Source organism: Anas platyrhynchos, chromosome 1, assembly GCF_047663525.1.
Source record: "Anas platyrhynchos isolate ZD024472 breed Pekin duck chromosome 1, IASCAAS_PekinDuck_T2T, whole genome shotgun sequence".
Taxonomy (NCBI): domain Eukaryota; kingdom Metazoa; phylum Chordata; class Aves; order Anseriformes; family Anatidae; genus Anas; species Anas platyrhynchos.
The window spans coordinates 79,256,638-79,284,254 of NC_092587.1; the positions used below are offsets into that span (position 1 = coordinate 79,256,638).

At 45.8% G+C, this 27,617-nt stretch overlaps 1 protein-coding gene across 2 annotated transcripts in view; it reads left to right on the forward strand.

The window, feature by feature from the left end:
• Positions 1-8,831: 8,831 nt before the first annotated feature.
• Positions 8,832-27,617, forward strand: part of CCND2 (cyclin D2) — a 41,700-nt gene continuing 22,914 nt past the window's right edge. For both annotated transcript variants that reach the window (XR_003494950.3, XM_027449915.3), the window contains exons 1-5: positions 8,832-9,038; positions 10,105-10,325; positions 11,829-12,044; positions 14,715-14,874; positions 26,237-26,385. Coding sequence is in view for 1 of the 2 variants with exons in the window: in XM_027449915.3 (XP_027305716.1) it covers positions 8,918-9,038; positions 10,105-10,325; positions 11,829-12,044; positions 14,715-14,874; positions 26,237-26,385 (867 nt within the window). In the remaining variant the exon portion in view is untranslated. The remainder of the gene's footprint in view (positions 9,039-10,104; positions 10,326-11,828; positions 12,045-14,714; positions 14,875-26,236; positions 26,386-27,617) is intronic.

Here is a 27,617-nt window from a genome sequence, read left to right on the forward strand (position 1 = left end):
GCACTCCAGTCAGGGTGAGCACTCCACATGGTACCCCTTCCCAGGGCACCAGGATGTCTTTGTCCTTGCGTCCACTTGTATAGAAGTGGACAGTGGATGGTGCCAGCTGGATGAGTCAGTCACTACTGTGTTTTGTTTTGTTTTTCCCCATGTGTGGAAGAATTACTTCAAGAATGGAAAAAAGTTCAGGAAACAGGGGGTGGAGGGAGGCGGGAGGGACACCAAAAAACAAATAACGCTGATGTCCCCAGGGTCCACAGGCAAAAGCCAAAGCCCGGTGGCTGTAAGGAAACACGAGAGAGATGCGAGAACAGGACAAGTGTACGTGATACTTCCCCATGTACACTCCCGTTACTATCCCACTCGGGACACAATGGCAGTCAGTGTGCCCGGCTGAGCCCGCTGTCCTACGCCTGCCAAACAGCTGGCAAATTTCACTGAATCGAGCCTCATAACACGCCTGAGATGGACATATCTAGAGATAGTTGTATCTGCTTTCCCTGCAGACAGAGGGAAGCTCTGTGATTTGCACATGTCAGAGCTGGAACCACCCGGGAAACCCTGACCCGCTCTTGAGCTCTGAATGCTGAGAACAGGGCTCCCATTAGAAGGGAACACGCAAGTTAAATGGCAGATAGAAATGTAAGCATCAGGCTGTGAGATAGCATTTCCCTTTCTGTCACATGAAAGATTAGTTCATTATAGAACATCCTCTCTCAACCCTGTAGGGAAAAGCTTGGAGGTTCACAGATAAAACAGATTGAGTTATGTCTTCCTTCGCTTTAAGTGAAGTACAAGTACAAGGATTTTTATTGTCTGCAATGTTAGCAACATTGGATCGTCCAAAAGACCTTGTTCATTTATCAGCTTTTTTAAAGTCTTTTGTTCACTAGCCTGATCGTGTGTGAACACAGAAAAAATTCAGTTCTATCTAGTATCAGCCTGCAGCTGTTCAGTGACAGAAGGACTCAAAAGCTACGGATATGAACATGGGAAAATCCACCCAAAGCAGAAGGAAGACACAGTAAGCAACAGCTGCATGACAAGAATATGCTGTTTCTGTAGTGTGAGAAAAAAAAAAAAAAAAAAAAAAAAAAAAGCTACAGTTACAATAAGCATAAGAAAGTTGTCAGCAAACATTATAATTGTGATTCAGTTTAGAAGGGAAGCAAAATTATTTCTCCTTCTAACTTTCTGGGTATCTGATGCTCCTCTGGACATATGTTCTGATTCCCAGCAGGGTTTGGAAAGTCTGCGCCAGGAGCTGGGTCCTTTGAACCATCTTCTAGGAACTGGAGTCAGCAGATTTCAATCTGTCCCTGACTTTCACAGGAAAAAGTACAAAATGAGCAAGAAATCCCACAGTCCCCCAGACCTGGTAAATCCTTTCAAAACCTGCTCTGTTTTAACTGTGAATATTTATAATACTACTGTGTTTGGGTCTCAGCACTTTGGACATGTGTTTTTCATGCTTCCTTAAACCAAACCAAGTCACTGTTTTAAAGAGCAAACTTCTACGAATATTCTCAGAGTAAGTGCCTTACTTCAGGTACTTCATCCTGAGACCCCACAGCTAGAACTAGAGAATAACATGTTGTCCTTCCCAGCTCTCCAGGAGTTTCAGCTTATATTTCTGCATGCACTCCACATTTGTGGGGCCCTGCTGCTTTATAATTTACCACCTCAGAGATACAAAAGAGAATATATAGAGCTAAAAAAAGGAATGGAAAAATCCCATACATACTTCCCTGTCTCTGGTTCTTCACCATCCTTTGTCTCACTTGAGTTCCTTTCCAGGTCCTCTCAGGAAAGGCCTTCTCTCACACTTACACAATGTGTCTCTACATGAAATTGAAGTCCTTCTCTTGCAGCACCTATTCTCAGGTTCTGTCTCATTATAAAGGACACACTTTTTGCAGAAGTATGTTTCTCTCTTCCTTCCTTTTTTTTTTTTTTTTTTTTTTCTTTTTTTCCTCCTTCGTTTTCAATCTTTCTTTGTAAAAGGATTCTTAGCCCTGCTCCTAAGGGGATGCTTGTCCCTCAGTCCCTGCCTTTCAGAGGAGCTGGGTAGCACTGACTTTCTCCAGAGCAGAGCAATTCCTTTGTTCTCCGAAGGTAACGAGCCCATTCAGGTGCTTACAGTAAAAGAAGACAACAACATCACCCCAGGAGCTAACTTCCTGTTCAAACTGGCTACTGCCATGTCACCATGAAGTGAAAGCCCAGGTGAGGGTTTCCATACACAGAGAAGTGAGACAGTAGCACAGCAGGGGGTATATGTTTGCAAATTCAGGGATGAGGAAAGTGCATATAGCACACAACCAGGAATGGAGTCAAGGGAGAAGACTGTGGAGACCTGGAGGTTGCACTTTGCTCTCCTTCCTTGAAACGTGTGCTAGTGATTTTCTTAGTTAATAAGGCAGTTTAGTTACATTTACCAATAAAACCCACATTCTCTGCCCTACATTCTTACCTATGTATTATGGAGTTACGTCAATGGACAGCGAGCACCTATCATTGTTTCTTGCTGTTCTTTGAATACTCATGAAAATTTAAGGACAGAAGTTTCAGCCTGGTAAACAGTGACTGGAAAACAGGGAAAAGGGTTTTCTTCCCTGAGAGTGGTGCAGCATTGGCGCAGGCTGCCTGAAGAGGCTGTGTGATCTCCATCTCTGGACATTTTCAAAACTTGGCTGCACAAGACCCAGAGCAACCTGATGCAGTTTGGAAGGTGGCCCTGCTGAGAGCAGTGGATTGAACTAGATGACTTCCATAGGTCCCTTTCAACTAAAGACATGTTAGTCTGTGTCTAATGTTTGTTTCTCTGAGTTGTATATATTTATGCTCAGTTAGAGAGATGAAGTACAGGTGAAGAGTATCAAATCATATATATGGAGTTGTGTCTGACCCTGAACATGAACTTCCAGGATCAGGGAAAACAACTCAGTGCAGAGAAGAGAGGAGATTCCTTCTGATAGCTGTTGGGAAGAGGTGGCCCACAAAAACTCGACATTGCCTGGCTACTGCCAAAATATTTTGTCCTTGTGGAGCATTGGAGGTGCTTTGGGAGCCCTCCAGGAGCAGCAGCAGTGGATTTCATGGAGACCTATGAGAATTGCTTTCCACTTCACCAGGAGGGCAGCAACCAGTTAAGGTGTTTTCTTGTCTCAGTCCCTGCCCAAGAGACCTTCCTACCCATATCAGCCGTAGTTTTGCTCAGACTGAACAGGAACATCTTCAGACTTCGGCTATATCTGACAAAGCAGGCATGACTTTGACCATATCTAGCAAGGCGCCCTGGTCAGACAAAAACTTCCTGCGTGAAAATGGCAGAGGCTTACACCTGAAAAGGTTGTGGGTAGAGCTTGAAAGATGTTCATTGTCTCATTGCACAAGGACACGTGGCTAATCTTTGAAGTCTTCTGTCACTGTTAACTCGTGCAAAGCTTCAATAACGGCAACAGCTCCTCAGTAGCAGGGGTACCAAGTGATGTTAAGGAACTCACAGGTGAGAAGGTTTCATACCACCTAGAGATTCTCACTCCTTAAGAAAACTGTCTTCAGTAGGCATGCAGCACCTGGCAAGTGACTGAAGACTCCAGCTGTAATTGCCTCTGTGAAAAAGAGCACAGCCTTTTAAAACACTTTCATGTCATGGCTAATGTTAAAGTGTACATTTTTTCTTTTGTAGCACACTGGTGCCAAGGTACTCCATAAACTCCAGAAACAGTCATAAAATGTTGCATTCCCAAAAGAGGAGGTGAGGAAAAAGAAGCAAGTGATAGCATTGCATTCTGACAGTCATTAATATTATATGCAACATAATAGTTTAGGCTAGCATATTTTTTATGGATTAATTTTCTTAGGTGTGGAAGTAATTGACAAAGATCAGAGTGGTAAAATATCTGAACTATTTATCTGTGAGAATAGGTTTTAATTCAGGAGTTTTGCAATAGGAAATGAATAAGTAAAATTGTTTCCATCAGTATATAGTATTTATTTAAACTGTTTTATTTTGGTTTACTTTATTTTTTTTTCTTTTCTTTTAAATGTACCTGTCAGCCAAGTAAACTCTTCATTATATTCACACTTGACCATGGTCAGAAGACCAAAGTCAACAGTTCTAGTGAGTGTCTTCTTGTCCCTGGAACAATGCAAAGGGAATATCCAAAATACTGTATCAATGATTATTTAAACCAGAATAGTTGTGAAACTAGTACTTCCTTACAGATAATTTATGATGTTTTTACAGAGGATATAAGCCATGACCCGAGGAAAAGAAAAAATAAAATAAAAAACGCAACCTAGCTTTTCTTCCATTTAAAAAATCCACTTCTTTTGACAACTCAGATGTTCTCTGTATATCTGAACAAAACGAGATGCCCAATAACATTACCCCATAACAAGTTGTCCCTTAACACAGTCATTCACGTGGTTTCTAAAACAAAATCTCATACTGACGTAGCTCGCTATAAAGTATCTTACTATTTGCCAGAAAATACATACCTTGTTCATTTCAAAAAACTATTCAACACGTAACAGGATAATTCTCTTACTGGAGATTAACAAAGACATTATATTTGCCTTTTAAATATAGCTGCTTGTGGAAATAACTTTCATGATTATTTACCAGCTCACGGCAACATGAGGACAACCAAGGCATGATGTATCCTTCCCAACTCCCCATAAAAGCCACAGTTTTCTCTGAAGGTTTTCCTTCCTCTCTTGTTCCCAGTTTGTGATAACCTGGACATACTATTCACTTAACATTAAATATAAAATCTTTGCTTCAGTGTAGACAGAAAGAGAAAAAGGGAATTTAAACCCCACGTTTGTCTTGATAAGAGTAAAACCATATATATTGGATCAAGACTTTGAGAACACAGAGAGAAGTCAGATCATTACTTTTGAAGGAAGGTGTGTGACAGCAAGATGCTTCAAAGTCAAAGATCAGCTGAAGGTTTGGGGACTGAGTCTTTTATTAATCTCTCATTATAGTCTGGGAAGAAAATAAGATTGAGCATTTAATGTTGAAATCATCTTTGAACTAAGAACAACCCAGAGGGCAGAGAAATCACACAATGGAATGCGAGAAGTTAATAACAGCAAAGTAGAATACTGCAAAAAAATTCAAAAGCAGAGCAAATAATTAAAAAAAAAAAAAAGGATTCTGTTGCCATGAGTCCCCTTCGTACTAATGGTAATGACAAAAGAAATATCAATGGTCCATACCTGTAACTCATCAGAACGGTTCTTGTTCTTTCACATTTCTCCTTCAAAAGCCAACTTTTCCACTTAACAAAAAAAAAAAAAAAAAAAAAAAAAAAAAGGATTTTATGTAAGGTTCTGCATACCAGGGGCCCAATCCGTTAAAAATGTCAAGAGCTCTCTGTTTCAATAGATTTCCTGGCGTATGGGAGGCACCTGTTATGTGTTCCTTCTCCCTGTAAACGAATGGCAGCCTTATCACTGAGTTCACCAAGGAAAGGATAAAGTCTTCAGCACTCGCTGGAAAGTACATGGCACCAGGAGAGTTAAGTAATGCAAAAATTTCCCCGTGTCCTGTATAGCGAGAAAAATCATAATCCTAGACCTCCAGCTGCAGCAAAAACTTCTCATCAGTTTCAGTTCCCTTGCTCCAGGAACAACTGCAAGATTTTGCCCTAATTTTGCGTGTACCTGTGCTACTAGAGGTTATAGATTCTACATAGATTCACAGATCCAAGAAGTTTAAGGCCAGAACACATCATGGGGATTGCATATCAGATTTGTGCGTGTGCGTGACACTGGTCAGAGAACAGCATCACATAGTAACTCCTCCTTTCATTCTGGCTGCAGTTTGTTGTAGTATATACTTTTCAGGCTTTAACCTCACCTAACCTGAAAGACGCAGCCCTAAATGAAATATAGATGGCTTAATTAAACATACAAAATTAATTTTGTTTTTAGCCTAAATGTATCCATCACCTCTACTTTCCTAATTTGCTCTGCTTTTCTCTCAATTTCTCCAATTATGTTAATGTCAGACCTGAGAGTGACTTTGGGCTACCTGTGGTGAACTTACAAAGTCTTCAAGCCTAAAACATGATTTCCAGGTGCACAATCATTCTTGTAGCTCTTTTTTTTTTTTTTTTTTGAGTCCCTTCCAAACTCACCTAATGAAGAGATTTATAAGTGGAGTTGAGCACTCCTCGCGCTGTACACTGCACAAACACAGTTTATAGCTATGTCTCTCAAGAAGTTAAAACTAAGGAATGAGAAAGGATAATGAAGAAACTTCGCATAACAGCGAAAGAACTGAATAATCAAAAATACATTAAACAATCACCCAGAACTCATTAGTTAATGCTGTAACTGTTGTGCCTGCATAAAATGACCCTCTAAAGGCAAGTGTAGTTTTATTACAGGATATATTTCACCTGCTCAGTGATTGTGTTGTTTCAGGGGGGCAGTTAATGATAAAGCTTTGACTACACAGATATTTAGAGTTGAAAATTTGCCCTATATAATTAGAAATCTGCTTGAAAATACATGGAAAACGTGCAGCAGTTCCTTTGGTATCCAAATCCCTTTCTAACTTTCAATCAGAAACCAGAAGAAAGAAAATAATGATTTTTATCACTTTGTTCCTATTGTGCTCCACAGTATAAATTTTACCTTTGAAAAGATAAAAATCAGATATGAAAAAAAAAAAAAAAAAAAAGGAAAGAAAAAAAGAGGAGGGTAGGGGAAGAGAAATCACCAAGACTGGCTGTTTCCAGTGACTGCAGCTGGACTGATTTGCCTTTGCATCTAATACATATTTTATTATTTATGGTGTTTATTTGCTTTTGGGGCTTTCCTCAGCTTGGACAGTGGAAATACATTCATCTGTTTCTTTTTTGGCTTCCAGTCGGTTTCACTTTCAGATTCTCGTGTTTCACACTCCAGTCTTCAGGTTTCAAGCACTGCAAGGGAATACTTATTTCATTTAAACAAACAAAAAAACCTGCGCTCACCCGGCGCGCACACACTATTGCTATTGGTCTGTGCTTCAGATGCAAAGCTTGATCCGACGCTGCTCCTGGAAGCATCTTCAAGATGGTTCTTTGGGATTTTCCAAAGAAAAAGAAATGAGCTAAGTAACAGTGATGAAGAAATGAGGATCTATCAAAAAAAAAAAAAAAAGAGAGAGAGAGGAGAGAGAAAAGATGAAGAAGAAGAAGAAGGAGGAGAAGAAAAGTCACCGCGTTTTGCATCACTCTGGGACTGACGCTAATAAAATGCCATTACACATCAGCGATATCATGATAGCTGCATGTTGAGCCGTGGCACCGACCCCATCATCTGAGGAACCCGGGTCACTATAGATTCGCACGGTGTGGGAAAAGGAAGGAAAAAAAAAAAAAAAAAGAAAAAAAAAATACCGGCGGCGCTGGATTTAATAATTTACGCTTTTAAATGGCAGAAACAGCGCGTCATAAGGAGGGGAGCGAGGGCGAAAAGTATTATTATTTTTTTTCCGGAGGGAGAGTGATATTTAACATATGGCACTCGGTAATCTCTCCACGGAGGCTGTTAAAACATCTGCTGCCTCCAGTCGCATGCGGCAGTGCCCGTGGGCACGGGGACAAGGCGAAGGGGCAGTGCGGGGGGGACCGAGAGCGTTTTCCTTTTGGGAAGCGTGACCCACCATGAAAGCCGTCGCACCGGGGAAAGGTGTGGGTTTCTTGGGTTTCTTTACTTTTTTTTTTTTTTTTTTTTTATCACATCGCTGCAGATCAGCGGCACCTCCGCGTGTGCAAAGCTGGCGTACTTCCATGGATTGATTGAGGGGCGGGGGGGTTATTCTTTTTAAGGGAACCCCCAGGCAAAGCGGCGGGGATGCGGCAGCCCTCGGGCGGGCGGATCCCATCGCGGGGTGCGGGGGCCTCGCGTCCCCGCCGGCGCCGTGCCCCAGACATCACCCAACTTCCCAAAGTCGCGGCTGGGCAATTAGGACTCCCGTGTCGCCCCCCCCCCGCCCCGAAACCCCATAAATCACAATCGCCGCATTGTCGGGCTACAAAGCCGGACGGGAGCGCTTATGAATTTAAGTTTGGAGAAGGAAAAACGTGCGCTGCCACAACACGCTCCCTGTTCGCAGGAGTAGCCAGGAAGGGGAAATGAATGGTGGAAGTTAAAGAGCCTTTCATTGCGGGGCACGCCGCTCTGCTGAGGGTCCCTGACCGACGTACGGCGGGGGGTACCCCCCAGGCAGCCCCCCTCCGCCTTCCCAAAACGCGCCCCCGTCCCCACCGAGCCTGGCCCGGCCCCAACGAGCCCTCGCCTCGAAGGGGCGGAGGGGGCGAGGGGCCACACGCAGCGCTTCAAGGACGGGATGGGACGGGACGAGGGGCGTGCGACCCTTCTTGTAGGGCAACGCCGGTACCAGCGCCTCGGAGAGCCGGCTCCAGGCGGTGTCACCCGCCCAGGGGTCGCGGGGCAGGGAGTCCCGGCAGCTTTTTGGTAGCTAAAAAGCCACGTTTGCCCCGACGGGCGGGGAGATGCACACGGCGGGTGGTGGGGGGAGAGGCAGAGCCGGTCCCATCCCTCCCGTTGCGCCGCAGAGGGGCGACGGCCGGGCTGGGAGGGGGCAGCGCTGCCCCCCCTCGCCCGAGGAGGCCAGGTGAGGGGGCTGCTCTTCGCCCCCGTCCCCCCGGGGCCGCTCTGGATGCCGGGCGGCAGGCGTCCTTAAAATATAATCTGCCCGGTAACAATCAGCGCGCAGCGGCGAGAGCCCCAGAGCTATTGGCTATGCAAATAGAGGGAGGGGAAGCGGCGCCCCAAACTCCGCACTCACAGTTTTAAGGCGGTATTTCCCCCCCACACCCCCTCCCCTTCCCTTCAGTCCACCTCCGGGGGGGCGGCCGGCGGCCCCCGGCAGCGTGCTACCCGCATGCACGTCGGGGCCGCCCCCGAGCAGCTCCTTCCCCCTCGGGAGCCCCCAGCCCGGCGGGGGCTGCAGCAGAGACCTCACAAAGTTGACGCGTTTTTCCAGCCGGCTGCTTTGCCCGGAGGTAGGCGAGGGAGCAGAGCGAGCAGCCCCGGGCTGGGGCAGGGGGCTCCCACCGGGGGCAGCGGGGCTGCAGCCGCGGGCGCCGACGGCGGGGCCCGGGCAGCGCCTTGCCGGGGGGGGAGCCCTCGGTGCGGGGCTCCCGCTGCCCCCAGCCGGCCCCCGGACCCCCCCGCGCCGTTTCCTAGAAAGTTGCGGCCGTGCGCTGCTGAAGCACTTCGCCTGCTCGCAAGGCGTGCAGACCGGAGGAAGTGGCGGAGGGATTGTTGCTAGATTGCACCCTGAAAGCGTTGCCGAGCGCTCACCCCTCCAGCACCCTCGGCATATCTTACTTTATTTCATTCTTTTTCATTTTTTTTATTTAATATATATTTTTGCCTTTTTTTTTTTTTTTTCTTCGGGTTTGCTCTTAGGCTGGAGCTATCAGGGAGCTCTGCACGCTCCCCCCCCGGCTCAGATTAAAGGGGGGTACCGGAGGAGGGGGGGGGGAGCGGGTCAAGGGCTCGAGGGGGGGGACACGGGACGTGCATGTGGCGCGCCACCAAGCAGGGGCATTTCGTCCTTAGCCCTCGCAGCCCCGGTGGGTGCCGAGGGGGAGCCCGTAAGCCCCTTGCGGCCAGAAAAGGGGGGGAAATAGACGAAAGGCAGGCTCCCCGCGGGAGGAAAAGTGCGGAGCGGATTTCGTTCGGTCGCTGTAAGGGAGAAAAGAGAAGCTGTCATTTGTGTGTGTGTGTCCCTATACGAGGGCCTCCTGGTTCCTTGTTAGCTTATAGAGAGGAAAAAAAAAAAAAAAAAAAGCGCGTTTGATGTTACGTCTGACCAGCTGCTGTTCTCCATAATAACAAGAGAGAGAACTGCCTGCCCTGGCGAGTTGCGTCACTTTGCTTCAACTTTAAGCTAGAAATCGAGAGAGGGAGAGACGAGTTTCAAGGGAGGCAGGATCGAGCTGGAAAGCCCTGCCGTCTTCCTCCCACCCACCTACCCCTCCTCCTTTACCCCTCTCCTTTCCCCACCCCCTTCCCCCCCCCCCCAAAAAAAAAAAAAAAAAAAAAAAAAAACTTTTCCATCAGAGAAAGAGGGAGATCTCTTTGGAAACATGGAGCTGCTGTGCTGCGAGGTGGATCCCATGAGGAGAGCTCTGCCTGACCCAAACTTGCTCTACGACGACCGCGTTTTGCACAACTTACTAACCATCGAGGAGAGGTATCTGCCCCAGTGCTCCTACTTCAAGTGCGTCCAGAAGGACATCCAGCCCTTCATGAGGAGGATGGTGGCCACTTGGATGCTGGAGGTTCGTATTTGCTGGCCACCCCGGCCCCACTGAGCCCCCTGCCCGCGGGGGGCTGGGGCGCAGCGCCCCTGCCTCACTGCCCCTCTCCTCCTGCAGCCTGTCGCCCCCCCGGTCACCGTGGGTTTGGGGTTGGTTTTTTTTTTGGGGGGGGGGGGGGAGGGTTCTTTTTCTTTTTTTTTTTTCTTCTTTCCTCGGTGCGGTGGGGGAAGGGGCGCGGGGAGCATCTCGCAGACTGCCCTGGCAGTCGCCCTGCCGGGGGGCTGCCGCTTCTGCAAAGCGGGGTGCAGCGAGGGGAGGAAGTGGGGGGGAGCTGGGCAAGTCATTTGCAAGTAAAAAGAAAAGAAAAGCCGCCTCCGGCTGCAGGGCGGCTGGAGCGCGGCTGGAGCGCCTGAGATTGTGGCTTTTCTGGGAAAAGGAGCTGCGCCTGGGGCAGGGCGAGGGGCGGGGGGTGACCGGTGCCCCCCACGTTTTGCCCAGCGAGGATTTCATGCCCACGTATGCAGCGGTTAGGACGTGCCTTTTTTCGCCATGTTGAGCTGCGTGCAGCTGCTCGGAGGCGCTGAGCCCGTCTTCACCCTTCTTTCCAAGAAGGGGCTCCGGGGGGGCCCCGCGCCGCTGCACCCCCTCCCCCCCAAATGCAGCCAGGGGCTGCAGGGAAGCCCGAGCAGGCGGCGGACACCTCCTGCACCCCGATCCTTAGCATGGGGCGGCAGCGGGCCCGCAGCCCCGCAGGCTTGACTGCCTTGCCCTAGCTCCTACCATCATCATTTGCCCACTTCGGATCTCCTTTGGGGGGGACTTTTCCCAGACAAATCCCCCCGGGTTGGAAAGAGCAGACCCTCCGCTTGATTTTCATGTGCGATTTGTGCGGTTTCTCCGCAGCGCTGATTTTTAGTAAATTTTTGAAATAATTTTCTCGCTTGCTCCTGCTCTAAGGATTCAGGCTGCTCGGGCTCTCCCCACCCCACCTCGCCCTCGCTGTGTCTCCCGTCCTTCCCCCCCGCACCGGATCAGGGGCGCAGAACTGGGGGATGCCCCCCGGGGGAATTTTTGCAATTGTCGGAAACGATAGGGGACCGCCCCGGGATGCCACTGGCACCAAAACCGGGACCTCCAGGGGTGTTTTGATATTTTTATCGATTTTTTGAAAATATGACGAAATCAAAAAAAAAAAAAGAAGAATTGGGTCGCAAAAAAAAAAAGTCGGAGGCTGCTCATTGCTGCTGGATGGGGCTTTTCGGCTCTCCCACACAGTGTCTTGAATTCATTTCTTACTGAATGAACTAAAGGAATGTGAAAGCCGATTGACAGCCTTCCCAGCCTCTCCAGAGATCTCCCCCTCCCCCAAAATTTAGCTCCCCGGGAAACAAAAATAGCAGGAGCTGCAGCGCACAGGCAGTGGTGTGTTTTGTGGGGTCACTCGTTTATTCATTTTTTTATTTCTTGTCTCTTTCTCTGCCCCCCACCCTCCCATCCTCCCCTCCCCACTCTCCTTGCTTGCAGGTCTGTGAAGAGCAGAAGTGTGAAGAAGAAGTTTTCCCTCTGGCAATGAATTACTTGGACAGATTCTTAGCTGTGGTGCCCACTCGAAAGTGCCATCTGCAACTGCTGGGGGCAGTGTGCATGTTCCTGGCCTCCAAGCTGAAAGAGACAATCCCCCTCACAGCAGAGAAGCTGTGCATATATACGGACAATTCCATCAAACCCCAAGAGCTGCTGGTAAGCAGCCCCCTTCCACCTTCAGCACGCCCATCCTCTGCATCAGCTCTTGCGCTGACAGCTGTCCCCTTCCCTCTCCCTCTCTTCCACAGCCAGCCACCACTTTTGCCACCCTCCCCCCACGCTCCCCCCTTTTTAAAATCATGCTTTCCACTTTTTTTTTCTTTTTTTTTTTTTTTTTTCCTTCACACGCTCTCCTGAATTGTCAAAAGTGCTTAGAGCCACCCGTGTGATGGAGCGGGGCCGCCCCGATCCTGCGGGTGCACTGCGCCCCCGGGGCTGGGGGCTGCTGGCGGTGGCAGCGGTGGTGGGGGGGGTCCCGGGCTCCCCTCCTTGCAGCTTCTGCCCCCACCCCTGGCACACCCCCCGTGCAGTTCCCTGCGGCTGCCCGGCTGCTGCTCCTGCTGCTCCCGCATTTCCCCGGGGGAGCCCCGGCCCCACGCGTGTGCTTGCCCCGCGGCGGGGGCGCTGCTGCGGGCGGCCCGGCTCGGCGCGGCGCGGCGCTGCGGCTCCACCTGGCGGCAGACACGCGGAGCCGGGCATGACTTCACCCCTTGAACCGCTGCCAGGCGGCCCCAGGGAGGGAGCGGGGAGGGAGAGCAAGGAGCGGGGGCAGCCGGATTTGGGGCCCCGTGGCCGTCCTCGCCCGGTGGTGCAGTGGCGGGGCGCTGCGCCCAGCTGCGGGGCTTGCTTGGCTGCAAGTGGCGGGGTGCCGGTGGGCAAGGTTGGGGTGCCGGCTGCTGTGCGGCTGATGAACGGCGGGGTTGGTTCGTGCAGGGGGTTCTCGGCAAGGCAGGTGATGGAGGGGGAGTTCGACCCACGAGGGAAAGGGTTTTGGCGTTGGGGGGTTCAAAGCAGACACTGGGAAAGCAGAAACTGAAGGAATCAGGGTTATTCAGGGGAATGCTTAATATGTGCAGAGTGGCATAGAGCGGGAGTTTGGAGCAGATGATCTCGGAGGTCTTTTCCAAGTGTAACGACTCTGTTCAGCCTGTCAGTGGGATGCACGCTCAGCCGGATAGCTTCATTCGCACAGACCCTGGTGGATGTGCATAGCTAGCTGAATCCCACGAGAATTTCTCCTATGAATCACTGGGTGAAGCCAGTGGGAATTCCCCCTGGGGAGGGGCCAGGAGCTCGTGCTTCTGCAGAATAAAGAGCTCTGCACTGCAAACCCTGCCATGGCTGTCACAGGCATTAGGTGTCCCACAGGTGGCACTGGCTGTTGCAGGAAGCGCTGTGGACCCTGTGCAAGAAGAGGGAGCACAATGTACCTCCCTCTTCTTGTCACGTCCATTTAACCTTGCGTTCCCTCTACCCAGTCTTCCAGATCACACCATTATGTGCTTTTCTGGATCAGAATCTATTTTGTTGGGAAGATCAGACCTTAGTTAACGTAATTGCCATTTTGTTAAAACACCTTATTTTTATTATTTTTTTGGGGGGAGGGAGGGAGGGAAGAAAAGAAGCATCTGTTTTTTGGGCCCTGTAGGGGGTAGGTACGTGAATGTGAGATTTCCAAGCTATGGAGGGCTCTGTCATAATCCAGTAGGAATGTCTGTAGGAAAGTAACTTGCTGTTAGAGCAGACATCTATTCAGAGAAACAACTGCAGAAATGGCGTTGTGGGGTCCATGTTTATGGTTTCTCAGCAACACTGGTTGACGTTTCCTGGGCTGCAAAATTAAAGGACGTTTTTTTTGACTTGCCAGCTCTACAAACTTAGCTGGGGCTTCCCGCCACGCTGGGCTCCATCAGGCTAACGCATCATCAGGACTCAAGAATCAGTGCATGGAATTTAGTTAATAGCTAATGGTTGATGCATGAGACAGAAATGAGTCCAAGGCCTGAGTTTTGTCTGCTCTGCGGGGCACTGTAAGGTATTCAAAACTCATTTTAAATGTTTAAGTATGCAAACCTAGCCCCACAGTCAGATCTGTTGATGAGGTGCCGTTCCTGTGTGTCATCACATTGCGGGGAATGGCCAGTAGTTACATAGGCGCCCGAGTTTTCCTTTGATTTCACTGGGAGTTTTGGGCGTGCAAAGAATGTGGGACTGGATCCTACATGATTTATTGGCATATAATTTACACAGGCTACTTCTTGGCTGTGTTATGTGCATTTCCTTTCTGCAAAGCCTGTCTCAGAGTAGTTTAAGCACCATCAGATTTATCTGCAGGAGCTTTTGAATGCAGTTTTGGAGAGAGTGCCATCAAATGAACTTCCCCTGTTTTGAAAAAGAATGTATATCTAGGTTATTTTTGTGTGTGGTTATCTCGAGGGCTTTAAATGGCTATAAAGTAAGGACTACAGCCATTTAAAAGAAGTTACTAGGAAAGGACCACAATGACCTTGGCAATATCTAATTGCAGGCTAAACTTTCTGGGTGGGCATTCAACACTGGATACAAAAAAAGTAAAATCTTGGCAGGAGCTGCCAGGTCTCATTATTTTCAGCAGCGCTTGACATTTCCAGTGGTTTAAAAAAAAAAAAAAAGAATAAAAAGAAAAAAAGCCAACAACTTCAAAGCAGTAGGGGCATACTGAAAAAAAATTGTTTGATCAGAACCAATTTAGCAGTGATATAATTACAATCAGATAAATAAGTGAAGTGTTTTCTTCAGACTTGATTATGGCTTTTCTTCTCTTCTTCCCCCCACAAACTCTTGCAGGAATGGGAGCTCGTGGTGCTGGGGAAGTTGAAGTGGAACCTCGCAGCAGTCACCCCGCATGACTTCATTGAACACATTCTACGGAAGCTGCCTCTACCTAAAGACAAGTTGCTTTTGATCCGGAAGCATGCACAAACCTTCATTGCCCTTTGTGCCACAGGTACGCCAAGGTGCCCTGGATATGTCTGCTTGAGATGTGATGGGAAGATTAATCGCTGGTGGCACGAAAGCTTTTCATCCCCTCCGTCCTTAGTACGGTGTGGGAAGAGCTGTTCAAGCCAGTGGGACTTTTGCAAAAGGAGTTGTGCATCAGGTCCTCATACTGTGTATCAACAGTATCTTGTAAAGCACTTGCAGTCCTGTTCCTACTAATACACGTGGTGCTTTTGCTGTAAGGCCAATAAGGCTGAACACAGTGATTTTCTACTTTGCCTCATTCAGTAATGTTTTTAAAGAGCCACAGGTCATTTGTACGGTCAGATATGGGATAGCCAAAATACTAGAAGCTGTAAAAGCACGTTAGCCCAAAATGAATGTTGTGTTCTGTAAAATGTTGTTAACAGGACACTGGTTAACCAGTGAGATAGAGATTGTATTTTAATATGTATGTGATCCTACTACATTACTGGAGCATAGGGAATAACCATTTTTAAAAGTAATTATTTAAAAAAAAAAAAACATTTGGATTCTTTATCTTAACTTGACTCCAAGCAAGCAGTGAAACTGCTCCCTTTTGTAGGGAACCATTATGCTTCCCTTTTGTCATATTTTTGACTGAATACAGTTTCTGAAGGCTTAGATAAGAAAAATGGCTCTGAAGGAATAGAAGCTTTTGCTATATATTTATATGTAAAATGCTATTGTTGTTATTTTCTGGTGACTTTTAAAGGCTAAGTGTACTTTAATTTTCATTCCAAGGATTAACTGTTAGACCACTTTATAGGAGTTAGACCTAAAGCAGATGAGCAGCATGCCATGTTTTACAGGAGTATTTCGAAGTAGTATATGGCTTAACATTTTGACTCTCTACTGTTTGATATACCTAACTCTTTGTGATGGGATTTGTTCATTGTGAGAACTGTTTCCCCCTGTGTGTTTGCAGAGGCAAATGGAAAACCAAATGCAGCTTTTGGGTAATACAAGCGTATGACTGTTTACTGCTATTGCTGCTTCTCAGTGCTTGAGACTGTTCTTACAATGTAGGCCAGTTTTTACTACCTCAGTAGATCTTTTAGAGAATGCTTATGTGGATTTTCAGAGGGTAATTAACTTTTTGGTTACCAAGATGCTGAAGCTTTTCCTTCTTTTTCCACTTCTGTGTGATCCTTTTAAGGCAAAAGGCCACAGAGCTCAACAGAAATATTGCTCAGTACCTGCAGGATCACTCTTGGTAATCCATCAGATATTTCTGGTCTAATTAGTAACTTATTTTAGTACATCACGTATATATTGGCTTTGCGTTTTCCCCCTACCTAGGGTTCATTAACACTGCTCTTTCCTTCTGCAAAAGGTGGTCTTTTCAGTGGTCAAAATTATTAGGATCAGCATAATATCAGCCATCACTCTTCCAACATACTTGTATGTTGTCTTCTATACCAGCCCAGTTTTCCCTCTTCCATTGTTTTAATTTCCTAAAACAGTGTTTTATTTTGTTTTAAGAGGACATTGTCTTGAGTAACGTAGATTCCATTATGATTTAACTTTTCAGATTCTAGTCTGTAATCCTTTGCCCATGAAGTTTTCCAAGTAACCATACTATTGTAGGAGTGTGGGCCATGAAGGAGTTTCCAAAGGCCTTGGCTTCTTTCCATTCTTTGTCCGTGAGTTCCTTGATGGTTGGTTCCATGTTTTACTAGTCCATTTACTGAGCTCCAGAACAGCATTCTCTTTCCGACCCTTGGTCAAGCTATGCACTTGTCCTCTGTTTCCCCTGTGTGATCTGCTTCTCGTGGTATCAAATGCATGAACTGAAGTCCTCTAGAGTTTAACGAAGCAACAAGTCAAAGTTTCCTTTTTTTGCACGTTAAAGATGTAGGTATGGAGCTTCCCAGAAGAAAGGGTACAATGGCAGTGGCTGCAGTTTTTCTTTTCTTTACGCCCCGTTTTCCACAAATTGCTGTGGCGACATTTACTTCTGAGGTGGACCCACAGCCCCTCACAGCTTCAAAAGCAGATACCTTAACCAAGCCCCTTTTCCCAGTTGTCTACCTTATTCTCAATTTACTAGCAAGCTGCAACACTGTTATTTGCATTATGGAAATAACGTGTTATTACTGCTTTATTTCCCTTTCACTACCACTCTTCTCAAAGCAATTCTTAACCTCCTCTGTGAAAAAATCCCCTTCTCATCAAACTTCCTTCCAGATCCAGTTGTCATTTCCTTTTTGTGTCTTATTTGTTGCAGAGCTCTCTTCATCAGCCGCTGCATTTCTTCTTTCCCTTTCTCCCTCAAAGCTTCTGCTCTCAGCCAGCTTGGGTTAAGCCTGTTGTTTCATTTCCCCATTTGCCTTCTTTCAGCTAGATGACCTTCTTTGACACGTGGATGCCTCTTCTTTGCTCCCTCCATGCATGTGTTTAGCCCAGTTTTGGCTCTTTAGTGTTACCAGACTTGACCTTGCTGGCTGGCTAATAGTTTTAGTCTTGGGCACGCAATGTCTCTTCTTTTGCTTCCTGATTTATCTCAATGCTGCTTTACTCTGCTCTCAAGTAGTTCTTCTTTACTGTGTCATGTAAAGTCTGACATATTTTGATCTTTTCTCCTCTAGCTTGAGTTCTTCACCTACTGCTCCATTTTGGTTTCAGCAAAAGCTTTATACCAGAAATTCCCAAGCGTTCCCTGCCTTTGCAGAGCCAGCTGTGGTCTCAGTCCTGTGAGACTTCATGTCAGCAAACTGGGAAGGGGCACTGATGGGTTGCTGGGTTGAGTTGGATGTTTAGGATCATTTTAATATTGATTTCTAGTCTGATTTCTGTTTGAATAGTACACAAAAGGAGAAGACACTCCTTTTGTATTTTGTATAACTGAGAATACTTTTGTGTTTTCAGTTATGTTTTATCATTTTGGTGCTCTGTCTTTATTTCAAGCCTGGTTTCTGAAACAAGCTGCATGAATATAAATCCACAGCCTCTCCCCCATCATTGTAGTGAGTAATGATTCACATGAGCATGACTGAAACTGGAACATATCCCTCCTTGCTTTTGGTCCCATCTGAACTTATTACTTCTAAGCAAGACAGAAGCTTATTCCTTGAACAAGAAGTTTTCTCTTTTCCCTGCCCTGCACTTGTAACACTTTCTGAAGCCTCGTTCTCCACCAGAAGGATCTGAAAGTGGAGCCACCCTCAGCCCAGCTCTGCCTGTACTTGCAGAGCTGTGGCTGTGCACACAGGGTACTGGCAAGTGAGCAGAGCACAGTCTGTTGACTGGGAATTGCCTGTGCATAGGACAGCTCTCTTCAAGTTGCCTCGCTAACTGCACAATAACACCGTATAGACTGATATGTGCTAACATACTGTGTCTTTCACAGTGCCATTTGTTTTCTTACCCTGCTGGTGGCTACCTATGTGAGCTAAACTCTTCTTCAGGAGCCCTGTGAATTTTAAAGGCACTAAAAAGCAAGACTCCCCGCCCTTACAATATGGCTTGGTAAAACAGATGTTTACCTCTTTTTCAGCTTGAGAGGATCCTATTTATCTGCTTGCCCAAAAGAGACCATTCTTTTGCTCTCTTAAGTCACTGTCATTTGCTGTTCTTATCCTACCTCCCGTCTGTTTGTTGCTTTTCACCCTTCGTTTGTCCTGCAATGGGCTTACCTCTGTCTCTTCCCATAGCACTCCACAGTTTGGAAATTTTTCTAGGGGGTCATCCATTTGCTTGTGTGTGTTGCTCTCCAAGCCATGGAGTCACTCCTGGAGGAGCAGGAAAATGCCCTGGCTGCAGAGCTGCATGCAGAGCATGCCACGCTGCAGATGGAAGGAGGACTGTTCATTATTTCCTTGACTTCAGCTTGCCCTCCATTTCTTCTTCCAGGTTGTTCAGAGTTGCAGATGCTTGACTGCTTCCTTAAGTTATGCTCTCTCGTTGGAGGCTGTATGTGACACTGTTTTGGCACAGGGTATATATGTATATTTTTGTCTCAGGACCTACAAAAGAATGGGTTTTGAGGGTGGAGAGGATGTGCAGACCAGGACTCAGCAAGAGGAGCTGTGCTTCTCTGGGCAGAAGCAGTAATGGAGAGACTAATCACAGGAGTTTCTCGGTGTTTTATTTAAGTGGCATGCCAAACTTGGAAGCAGAAAGCTTCGTGGACTTGCAGAGACAGAAAGCAACTGTGTAGATCCCTAGACTCAGTTGTTTGCACATTCTCTTTTGTGCTTCAGCTGAGTCCTCTGGCAGGTGAGATGTTACCATAACAAATACCGTGGAGCATCTCATGACTGGTGGCTTTCAAAATCCGTGTCTAGAATGAGCTTAAGAAACAGGAGGAAAATTTCAACTTTAAGTCAGTTTTGTACTGTGTGCCAAACCTCTGCCCACTGTTTCTGGGACATTAATCATCTACATTTGAAAGCTGAGAAAGCTTTTTTTTTTTTTTTTTTTTTTTTAAACTTCTGGGCCAAATCCGGGATCCTGACTCAGACAGAAGTTCTGTGGAAGTCAATGGGAGTGTTGTATGAGCAAAGACTGCACAGTGAGGCCTATAGCCATGCCGACCTGGAGGGTAACTACACAGAATGCTGTGGACTCCCTCAGGAGTCCTGCTGGGCAATGTGCTATGTGTCCTTATGCTTTTAGCCAATGTAAGACTTACTTGGCTATGTCTGTGCAGAAGGCAAAGGTGTGCTATGCATCTTAGCAAGGACCTGTTCTTCACAGAGGGGAAAAAAAGTCCACAGAGGCTTTGTTAGATGCATTAATCTCATAGAAGGAAAATACGCGTTGTAAAGTGATGGTGGTTGCACAAATGCTTCTTGCATTACACGTGTCAGAAGAAAAAATAACCCATGTGATTTTATTGCCAGACAAAAGAAGGCTTTTGCTTGTTCCTGGGAGAGGCAGCTCATATCAGTATAACAAGCCTCCAGCAGAATGAGGCCACAAGAGCCATCACAGCTCCATTAGCAAGTAGGCAGGGCCTGGGGGCTATTTCATATGAGCAGGCTCTCTCCTTAAGTTGTAGGACCCAACAAATCTGGAAAGATGAGGTGGAATGAAATTGAGGAAGAGAGCCTTTGCTGATACAAGCTAGTATATTTCCTGGGCTGGAAGATAAGTTGTCCTTCCTACCAGCTGCACATTTGACCTTTTGATGGTTCAAGTGTTAATATAATCCTGATCTTGGTTAAGCTACCTTATTGAAATTGCAGATCAAATGGCAATAATAATCAGTACAAATAGTTATTCAGAAATAGAGCTTATGATATAATCTGCAGCTAATCAGTATGCTGCATTGAGTGCTTGTATACCTTTCTATGTAGAGTGTTCAACAAGTTTTCCTGTCTATACTTCACTCAGAAGGTTTTGCGATAGCATTAGCATTTAGGATACTTCAAAGTATAAAGTCCAATCTTTTTAGCCTCACTGTAGCCCAGGAACAGAATTAGGTGTCTTCCCTGCCACCTACTCAATGGATAGAAGCACTTACATCTGCATCCTATTTTACTTGATAGTTTTTTCTTTTGTCATTCTTGGCACTGGTATACCTTTTTTTTTTTTTTTTAAGTGCTAAGGAGTCAGTTGGTTTTGCTTTTAAAAGCAGAAATTGTTAACACTGGGAAAAATTGTTGTGTCTCGCAGAATTACAGGAGTAAGAGATAAAATGGCCAGTGCAGTTAAAGCCAACTGGATTATTAACACATGAATACAGGAAATGCATTTGGATCAAAACAGGCAAGAATTAAATGCGTGACTTATATTGTTTCTCTTACAACTTTATTTTAAACTTACCTCCTAAAATAAAGATCCATGCTTATCCTCATAGTAAAATCATTGGCTGTGTGAAGTTCGATGCTGAATGAAATCAGACTGATAAATCTTGATAAGAATTTAAATAGCAATTTATAAACTGATGTTGTTGAGGATCATTGTTGTGTTCTCCTGATGGAGATAACGTTCCTTTTTTTTCCTCCCCCTGTGATGTGCCCCCTGAGAAGCATTGCTTTCCTCTAGGTAGCCCTTTCCAATTCTGCATTTGCAGCTCTGCAAACAAACCTCTATTAAATCCTATAGATGAAAACTGGCTGTTAAAATAGCAACCTGCAACCAGAACAGCAACAGGGATCATTGTGAGAAGGTGGAGTTCCCACCTGGCTTTGGCACACGGAGCACGTCCAGCCTGGGTATTTGTCAGTGCTCTTTTCCTTCCGGCAGTTTTCCTTTATTGGCTGTGAGTTAGGGCTTCCCCTTGCAGGACCTCTCTGGGTTCCTGCCTCTGGTTCTCTCCTGCTTTAGTCTGACTGTCAACCTTTCATTTTCCTGGCTCAGAGGTAGTGAAGTCCACTGGATCTGCCTGCAGGAGTGAGCCAGCAAAATAGCTCAGCTGTGGTGTGCAGGGTCCTAGCACCTGACCGTTGGTCACATTTGCTGCACGTGCAGAAAAATGATCTTGGCGTGTGCATACATTCCTGTCCTGGCTGTCAGTTCTAGCTTGAGTGCAGAAGAGTGCTGATTGTCCTTGGTACCCTGAATTTGCTCTGGTTGTCTGGTCCAGAGGTGGCTGTGTTTCAAATGGCACTTTCTCGTATTTGCTTTTTTTTTTTTTTTCCCTCCAGTACTGAAGTTACCTGTAGTTACCTGAAGTGGGGTTGTGCAGGGTTGGTCCCAAGTTTTTAAGATCCTTTAGGAAAAAAGGTGGCATGGAAATGGTGATGGGATGGTTCATGGCATTTATTGCCTGGGAATAGAAGGCAAAACAAGTCCTGCTTTCTAACAACCCATTTCTTTCCTTAAAGTGTTTGCATGTTCTTATTCTCTTAGACTACATGTTGTTGTGCTACCCCTCTGACTTTCGAAACTCTTTCGTATTTTGCTGTGGAGTTGCATAAATCACAGCAAAGTTAAGTCATAGCCATGCCTTGAGTACATACTCTGTGTTCCCATTAACCAGGGTTGCATATAGGTCTATAGCCATAGCCTTGCTTCAGGTGTCCAGTGCTTTTTATAAGATTGCCTTTGTAATTCAGGGTTCATGGTCTCCAGCAAGAATTTAAAGTAAAAGTATATGTCTCAAATATTTTAAGTTCTCTCTCTTCCCCCTTTTATTTTGATTTTTTTTTTCTTAAATGTCAAGGCAAGCTTTTGACTTAAATCTGGGGGAAGTTTTGCTTGTGAGTAAGAATGGCGAGTTTTGGCTGTTATCATGTGGGAAGTGGGACAAGAGCTTATAATCGAGAAATCATATATAGAAATCTTGTTTCAAATTTCTTGATGGAATGTAAGAGACTCGGAGGGGGGTTCTGCATCCCCTCAGATACGGTGTTTAATATTTATGCTTTCATTGCACCTTGACAAACACTTCACGTAGTTATTGCTTTGCTTGAATATGGAAATATGTTAATTACGGTCTTTATTCCGCTGCCTGCTCTTTTCCTCAGCCTTTTCTATTCAACCCTCTAGGTGGCCCAGCACAATGTGGCTTCTTTTCTTTCAATGAGCTCTTTCCACACTAATAGGGTCCAGGGTGATGTGGAGAACCATGTGCACAAAATTGGTGCACCACCCCCCATCCCTTTGTGGGCATGTCAGGTTAAATTCATATCAGCAGGAGGGTCACTGCCATGATTTTCAATAGCGCGAGATGAGGTGATGACTTCAGACAATGGCGCCACACTCTCCAGTTGGAGACACTTGCCTCACCAGTTGCAGTAGTTAATTAATATGCTAAAAATAGGAGCCAGTGATACAAATCGCTGCCTGTTGTACAACAAAGACTGGGCATGTGTAGCTTTGATAGCCAAGTTTATGGTGCTTGTTATGGAGGGAAGTTAGTTTAGAGCTAGAGGCAATGTAAGACTTTCTGGATGCTGAGCTTTAGTCACTCTGGGCCTCTGGCCATTCGCTCGCTGTCTCATTTGCATTATGAATGACATTAAGGGAACTAACAAGGTTATTGGGCATAGAAACGTTCTCATGTGACCCCACGTGGAAGCAGACCTACAGCAGTGCTAGTTGGCAGGGGCACTGTGGCTCTTTATTCAGCTTCCTAGGAAGACGGTTTCTGGAAGTACATAACTTGTAGGTATAAAATCAACCACGAGAAGACCGGCATTTGAATAATGTGGAGGTCCTGATGTAAGCCCCTAGGAGGCGAGGAAGTTCAGAGGGGAGGCTGAATGCGTGTTGTTCGCTCATCTCATCGAGCCTGGGCTGTGATGAGTGTTGGGAGTGAGACGCAGGAGCTCCCTGTTGATAAGATCTCCTCTGCTAGCTGCTGGCAACTGGGGGAAGCTACTCTGTGAGGACATTTGTGAGGCATGGGTCCACCTGGGCCTCCAAGGGGATCTGTTTCTCCCAGCTGCAGATGCAGTGGGTGGGAGTGGAGGCATGTTGGGCTTACCCACTGTATTGTAGCTTCTATATGGACTGTCTGGACTTTGTCAGAGTTATCTTTTCCAAAAGATAACGGCATCTTCCCAAAAATTGTGGCAAGGAGGAGTAGATTATGGAAAATTCATGGCCACTGGTAGGTCTCTAGTTCCCATGCATAATTAGGACACAGTTTGGTAAGTCCAAAAAACAAATGCTGGAGTTGCGTCCCAGCTTATGGCCAAGTTAAGTCAATTGCAGCCTCATTCATGCCCCCATAAGCACATGGGGTTTGCACTCACCGTTTTTCTCGTCTCCTTCATTTTATGCTCACATGTACTTCAGCAGGCGTTGTGCCGCAGCAGCAGGCGTTGTGCCGCAGCCTGCTTTGTCCCCTGTGGTATCAGCCAGGAGCACTGTTAGTTCCCCTGTCTTTGTGCTGTACGTGGAGGTGAAACATGCTGAAGTCAAAGGGCTTGAACTCCTTGTTTCCAGTTGAGGAGAGTTCCCAACAGAGCTAACCCCAAGCAGTTGCAGTGTGTACAAGGGTAGAAACAGATCAATGGAGATGCATCCTTCTTTAATTCATCCATTTCTACAGAAATTAGTGGAGTAACTCATGAGTTGCTCTGTAGGAACAGATTTTTGGAATGCTAAGTCTGTTCTATAAATGTTGTTTGAATATTTTAAAATGTTATAAACATTTGTTACTTGCTCCATGGACTGGGAGAAGACACTGGACAGTAATTAAAGCATATAAACATTTACGAGCTTTACAAAAACGCCTCTTTATTAGTCCTGGAACTGTTCCTGGTTTTCATGTTGGACTTTGTAAACTGGTGGCCCGTGCTTCTTCCGTGGAGCCGCTAGCTACCGGATCAGTCCACAGGAATGAGCTACAGCAAGGCACCCAGAGCTGAGTCCCAGGGCTCCCAGTAGGTAGCAGTGAGTAGGAAAAGAGGCAGCATGGCACAAAACAAGGGCCATTTTGAACATTCGTTTTCATGCAGGATGAAAGAAGAAATGGTGAGTTCTGCTTAAAATCCTACTGTGTTTATGGCCTGCTCTCAAGGTCTAGCCCAGTAATAACCACAACAGCAGGCAGAGGCACTGAGGATAGCACAGGCTCCTGCTGAGAGTGCATGTGCTCTGTATCGGGTAGCACTATTTGTTCTCCATGGTCTCCCACTTACAGGCTGGGGGACGCTGTCCTATGCAGCATAAATTCACATGAGGTAAATGTGAAAGATTGATTTTGATGGTGGAAGTGTAATTCCTTTTACATTGGTGGCGTCATTTGTGATGCATGCTGAGATCAGCATTCGCCAGGCAATGTCCAGCACTGACAAGAAGGGGGGTCTAGACTTTCCTGATGACTTAGTTGTTAATTTGGGCACTATTATGATTTCCAAGGCCATTGGCTTTCTTATACATATAGTGGGTTACTACTACAGAAGTGTATAATTGTTATTTTTGTAATAATAGCAGTCCATACTAGTTGTTTCTGTCAGTGGGAATTTGCTCATTCAGAAGTGTTTGTCTGTGTGTGATGTCTGCTGAGCTTTCCTGGGAGGAAGGACATGGGGACGCCAGTGGTGGGTATGCAAGTGGTCATCTCCTTGTGGCTCCATGAGACAGATAAGTCTGTGTGAGGGTTTCAGCTCCTCCCTTTTCTCTCCCCACTTTTAGCTCCCCATTTAGCCCCCCTCCAGTCCATATGGTTCAGTAATATCACCAGAGTTCCTGTCTTCAGTGAATTCTGCATTCCTTTTGGATCCCAGGTACATATTACAGCCTGGAGAAGAACATGCCATCTTCAGAGCTATTCCTGTGCCTGCTGTCTCAGTACCTGGGAGACTGAGAAAGAAACCTCTGTGTGTTTGAAACTTCTTTGGTTACACAAAAATCAGCAGGATTACAGAATTTGTGCGAGCTGTCTTCAGACTTGTGATGTGCCCTTAATGGAAGGACAGTTTTCTGTGAAGTGTCTGTATAAATAGACTAAATATGTTGATAGCATTTCTTTTATATTTTTACTAGGATTATTATTTTTAATTTGGGGAAATACTTGGATTTCCTCTTCTTTCTCCTCCAGTCCTTACAATTGAAAAGTGGTAGAGAAGGGTTTAATAATGAGTTACTATTGAACAAACAATTTGCAAATCAGATTTAAATTTAGGAAGATATGTTTAACTTAGTAAATCAGGGAATGGTGTTTAGTCAAGGAAATACAAGTTACCAAGCGCCTATGCAGTATGAAAAAGCATAAAGTGGCCTTAGAAAGGTCACAAGAGCATTCAGTTTTATTTTCATTTCTCTCTTGATCTTCGCAGATGTGTGAGAAGTTTTGAAATGCATTTTCAACCTGATTGTTAAAAAGTAGTAGTAATGAGAAATGTGATCTTTGTTTTTTCTTTGATCACATAGCTATGGGCTGTAAGTGTTCTCACTTACTAATTGCAAAGGTGTTGAACATAGAGCAGTAAAGATGAATTGTTAATTAAAATCTCTTTCCCAGACAGTTTGTTAAATGCTGGAATTAATTAAGTCTTTAAAAATTGACGTGAATAAAAAAATCTCAGTTCAGTCCTTTGTGATACCTTATTCCAGTTAGTTTTCTGATTGTACATAGAGCTCTAGTGTGACCAAGACCCAAATTTCTGACATAAATTACAGAAAGCCTCCCTCTTCTTTTTCCTTTTTTTTTGTAAACTAAGAAAAGACTATTAAAAATTGTCCAGGTTTATTTTATGCATCAGTGAGAATAAAAGACCAAGCTGCATTTCCATCTTAATTTGTAGATCTGTTACACCTCCTTTGACTACTTGTGATGAGTAGTGTGACTAATGAGCTCAGTCAGACCAAAAAGAGTGGCACTTTTCCCTTTCTTCTACTTCCCCGTTTTTTATTCTTGGGTGTGGTTTTTATGTTGATTGCCTGTGATGTTTTGTAGCTTTTCTGGTCCAGGCTTGGACTAATTCCCAGATCTGTTCTTGCAGATTTTAACTTTGCCATGTACCCACCATCAATGATAGCAACTGGAAGTGTGGGAGCAGCCATCTGTGGCCTTCAGCTTGATGATGGGGACAGTTCACTCTCCGGTGACAGCCTAACAGACTTCCTGGCCAAGATCACAAGCACAGATGTGGTGAGTGTCCTGGATTCCTGTTCTTGTTTCACTTCTGAGAGCTCTGAGGAAAACTGGGCCATCCATCAAATGGGGTCTGATCCTGAAAGCCTGCCGGAGTGAAGGGAGGGAATAGTTCCTGGGGAGAGCGGGTTGTAGGTGTGGGCCCAGTGCCTTGGTGGAAGTGATCTGGATGTCCGGAGTTCCTTGGTCTCGTGGGAATCACTCTTCATTCATGTTTTGTTCAGCAGCTATAAGGGAAGAGCCTGCTCTGCCTTGGCTGGTCCGAGTGCTTGGACCCACTCTGCCTACTGTGAATAGGCTTGCTATAGTGGGGAAGCCACCCTTAGTGCCCTCCAGGTGATGGCACTGGAAGGCAGACGGCATCCCTGGTGGCATAAGGTAAACACAGGGACAGTGGTCCTGTGTTCCCAACCTTGAAACTGCTGTTCTGTCCCTCACTGAGAAGTCTCCTAAAAATCCTTGACTTAAAGGAAGTGAATTCTGAGCTTACCTAATCCTCCAGCACTGGCAAAATATGAGGCAGGTGCAACCCAGGCCATCTGGGTTTCCGTCTATAACCTTGCTAAGCTCTCCCCATGAAGGGAATTTCTTGTATTGTCAGAAAATTAGGTTATCAGTAGGAGAGGTGAATCTGCTGGCAGTTCAGTGGTTCCTGACAAGTAAGTTTAACTTCTGGTGAGTACCTACGAAAAATGCAAACAGACAGCTCTGCTCAGCAGTCTGAGCAGAAAGCTGAGAGGACGGAAGGGAGTGTTCCGGGTACCTTTCCCCTATGGGTTGTTCAGGGCACCTTTCCCACCAGTTGTACAGCCATGTTGGTAGGTGGCTACGGGTAGACCGTGCACTGCACTACAAGATAATCAGGAGCTTCACCTCCTGCTAAGGTGACAAGTTTTGCCATGGAGAAATACACAGAAAAGGAAAGAAATTGGGCGAGACTTTATGAAATGCAGGCCACTAATAATGCGTTCTTACCATAAAAGTATCAATTTCCAATGTGTCAGCCTTAACATGTGTTAACCATAAATTGTTTTACTGCTTTTGCTTTGCAGAGTAAATACCCTGTGCAATTAGTAGATCTGTGATACAATTGTCAAAAGAAGTGTTTTTTTTTGTTTTGTTTTGTTTTTTTTCCAACAAATGTTCTGAATTTTGGTTAAAAAGGAATAGTCCAGTTTGAGAAAAAGGGAATTTCACAATTTCTTTTTTTTTTTTTCTTTTTCCTTTCA